We start from the raw sequence: 2,624 nt of genomic DNA on the forward strand, positions 1-2,624 counted from the left end.
ACGTTGTTAATAAACTATAAAATAATATGTGAAAAGAACAAGCTAGACACAGAGTCAGAGAGGACAAAATGATGATCCCACCATTGTGAAATATGAAATACGAAATACCTCATCGGCTTTCATGCTAGTGTAGAACCACGTGAATAGATGACGTTCTTCTTCCCAATAAATAGAAGAATAAAAAACACGATCCGTTGGTGTATGTATACGATTAGAAACAATGAGTGCAGAAGGATCAACCTTGGTTAGCTCAAAGCTTTCACCATGAACAGAAAAACACCAGCTTCTGCTTCTTCAGTTCCTTATCCTGCTCCATCTCTGTTGCTGTTTGAGTGAGACAGATATCGAAAAATACCCAAATTTTCTGCACTCGTACAGATAACCCATTTGGAAGTTTGATTTTGAAAATCTATAGTCTATCTTGAATGATTTAAGCAGTGACGAAGTAGAAGCCCTTTATTTTAAAATAAAAGGTTTGGTCTAGAAACCACATAAGATTATGGTAACCGCACGATGTTAATAAACTATAAAATAATATGTGGGAAGAACGCACTAGACACAGGGTCAGAAGGACAAAATGATGACCCCGCCCTTGTGAAATACAAAATACTTCATCGGCTTTCATGCTAGTGCATGAGCCACATGAATAAATGATGTTTTTCTTCCCAATAAATAAAAGAAGAAAAAACACGATCCATTGGTGTAAGTATACGATTAGAAACAATGAGTGCTGAAAGATCGTGTTACCCAATGCATCCTCTCATTGGCTCGTACATACAAATGACTATCAAGTGATAAATTGGATAAGACATAAATTTTATGTACAAATAGACCCTAAATTCCCAATTTACATATCGAATTTCAACTCTACAAAACTTGCTCCACGAAAAACATAGAGCTTTGATATCTAAGCTATAGGAGATGTATAGTTTTGATCAAAGTACCGTAAGTTTTGGTAAACATTTAAGGCCCGTTTGTTTAGAAGGGTTCTGTTGGAGTATGATTTGAGGGGTGACGTAATTGTACGGAGTATCCTACCCAACAAGATTTGATCTGTTTGCTTAACTTGGGTGGGATTATGTGGAAACATGGTGTCATTTTCTATCGACCCACGTGGACGCTATTTTCTCCTAACCCTGACCCTAACCCTCACCAAAGTCCCACCAACAAATTGGTGGGACTTTGATGGGGACTTAGGCAAGCCTGCATCGTCCCACCACCGCTGCAACATTCATCGTGTTGTTCACCAACCGAGGTCCTCCATCATCCCACCACCGCTGTTGGGGTACGAAGCCGCAAACCGAACTCCGATCATCTCCACAAACACATGAAACCCCTCTCGCCCATGAATCTATGACCACGAAGCATACTCTATTCTTAGAAGAGGAAATGAAGAACCCAGAAAAGAATTAAAAAAAAAAAAATTAAGAATTTCGATCGATTGAGATCGAGGATCACACACAGTCACCTGATCTTGGCCGAGGAGATCGATGAGGGCAATAAGATCCCCAACAACGTGAAAAGCGGTATAGCTGGTGGTTGAAGGAGGAGTATCGGTATCACCAAAGCCACGGAGGTCAGGAGCCACAGCTCTGTAGCTGTGGGAGGCCAATGCAGAAATCTGGTGCCTCCATGAGTACCAGAGCTCGGGAAACCCGTGAAGAAGCAGCACCACAGGACCTTCCCCTTTCTCCGCTATGTGCATGTTTATTCCATTCACACTCACCATTCCGTGCTCAATTCCTTCCATCTCTTCCTCCCTCCCCTTTCGCTACAGAAACAAGATTAATACTCTCTCTCTCTCTCTCTCTCTCGTTAAAGTTCCTCTTTCAAATATAGGATTCGGCCAACCGGATTTCAATTTCTTTCAATTTTCTTTTACCAATTCTTCGTTCTCCACGAATGGAAGAGAACTTTCTATCAATCGTCCTCATCTACCCTCTAATAACCCTGATCGAGCCCCTATTGCTCATTGGCTACCCCCATTCGACTCTAAAATCGAAATTTATGAAACCCTACACTCCGATCGTCTGCAACCGAACAAAGAAAGGAACGCAATCGGCTCCGAACTAAGAAATTAACAGGCCCTGAAAACCGATCATTCCCAGCCCATGGCTCTGAAACACCTGCGCAAAACGAACTCCGATCATATCCGTCATGCTCTTTCCCTCTGTTTTTTCCTTCTCCCTATCTCTGTCCCCCCAACCAAACGCTGCCGGGGTAGGATTTCTTCACTTTACCATATCTTTACTTTCCTGTCCCTCACCTCATTAACATGTGGGTCATTATTATGTGGGTTAAGGATGTGAATTTGTAATTGAAATCATTTACCAAAATCAAACCGATCCATTTACACCGAAATCGTGAAACTGTTTAGTAAAAGGAGGGGTTATGGTTTCAAGTTTCAGGCCGATTAACTAAACGGGTAGGGTCGGTTTTAACCGCAGAATCTGTTGGTTTCAAACCTAATTGAAACGGTTTAAATCGAACCGTTTAAAACCATTTAAACCGTTTAAATCGATCTGATTAATCCGTATAACAATTAAATAAAGAAGGGATAGTAATCCGTATATCTATTAACAATTAAATTAAGTGTCCATCCTGCTTTTGTATGATTTATTGCA

At 40.9% G+C, this 2,624-nt stretch overlaps 1 protein-coding gene across 1 annotated transcript; it reads right to left on the reverse strand.

Moving 5' to 3' along the window:
- Positions 1-697: 697 nt before the first annotated feature.
- On the reverse strand, positions 698-2,420 carry LOC122087625 (epoxide hydrolase A-like). Its single transcript, XM_042656820.1, has 2 exons — positions 1,469-2,420; positions 698-1,351 (listed from the first exon to the last, which is right to left on the reverse strand). The coding sequence occupies exons 1-2, from the start codon at positions 1,748-1,750 to the stop codon at positions 1,244-1,246; spliced, it is 390 nt and encodes a 129-aa protein (XP_042512754.1). The 5' UTR covers positions 1,751-2,420; the 3' UTR covers positions 698-1,243.
- Between the last annotated feature and the right edge of the window lie 204 nt (positions 2,421-2,624).

The sequence above is a fragment of the Macadamia integrifolia genome, chromosome 8 (genome assembly GCF_013358625.1).
Source record: "Macadamia integrifolia cultivar HAES 741 chromosome 8, SCU_Mint_v3, whole genome shotgun sequence".
Classification (NCBI taxonomy): domain Eukaryota; kingdom Viridiplantae; phylum Streptophyta; class Magnoliopsida; order Proteales; family Proteaceae; genus Macadamia; species Macadamia integrifolia.

Coding starts and splice junctions, on each gene's coding strand:
- LOC122087625 (XM_042656820.1), bottom strand. CDS start 1,750: ATGGAAGGAATTGAGCACGGAATGGTGAGTGTGAATGGAATAAACATG. Junction 1,352..1,468: donor ATCTCCTCGGCCAAGATCAG/GTGACTGTGTGT, acceptor TCGTGGTCATAG/ATTCATGGGCGAGAGGGGTT.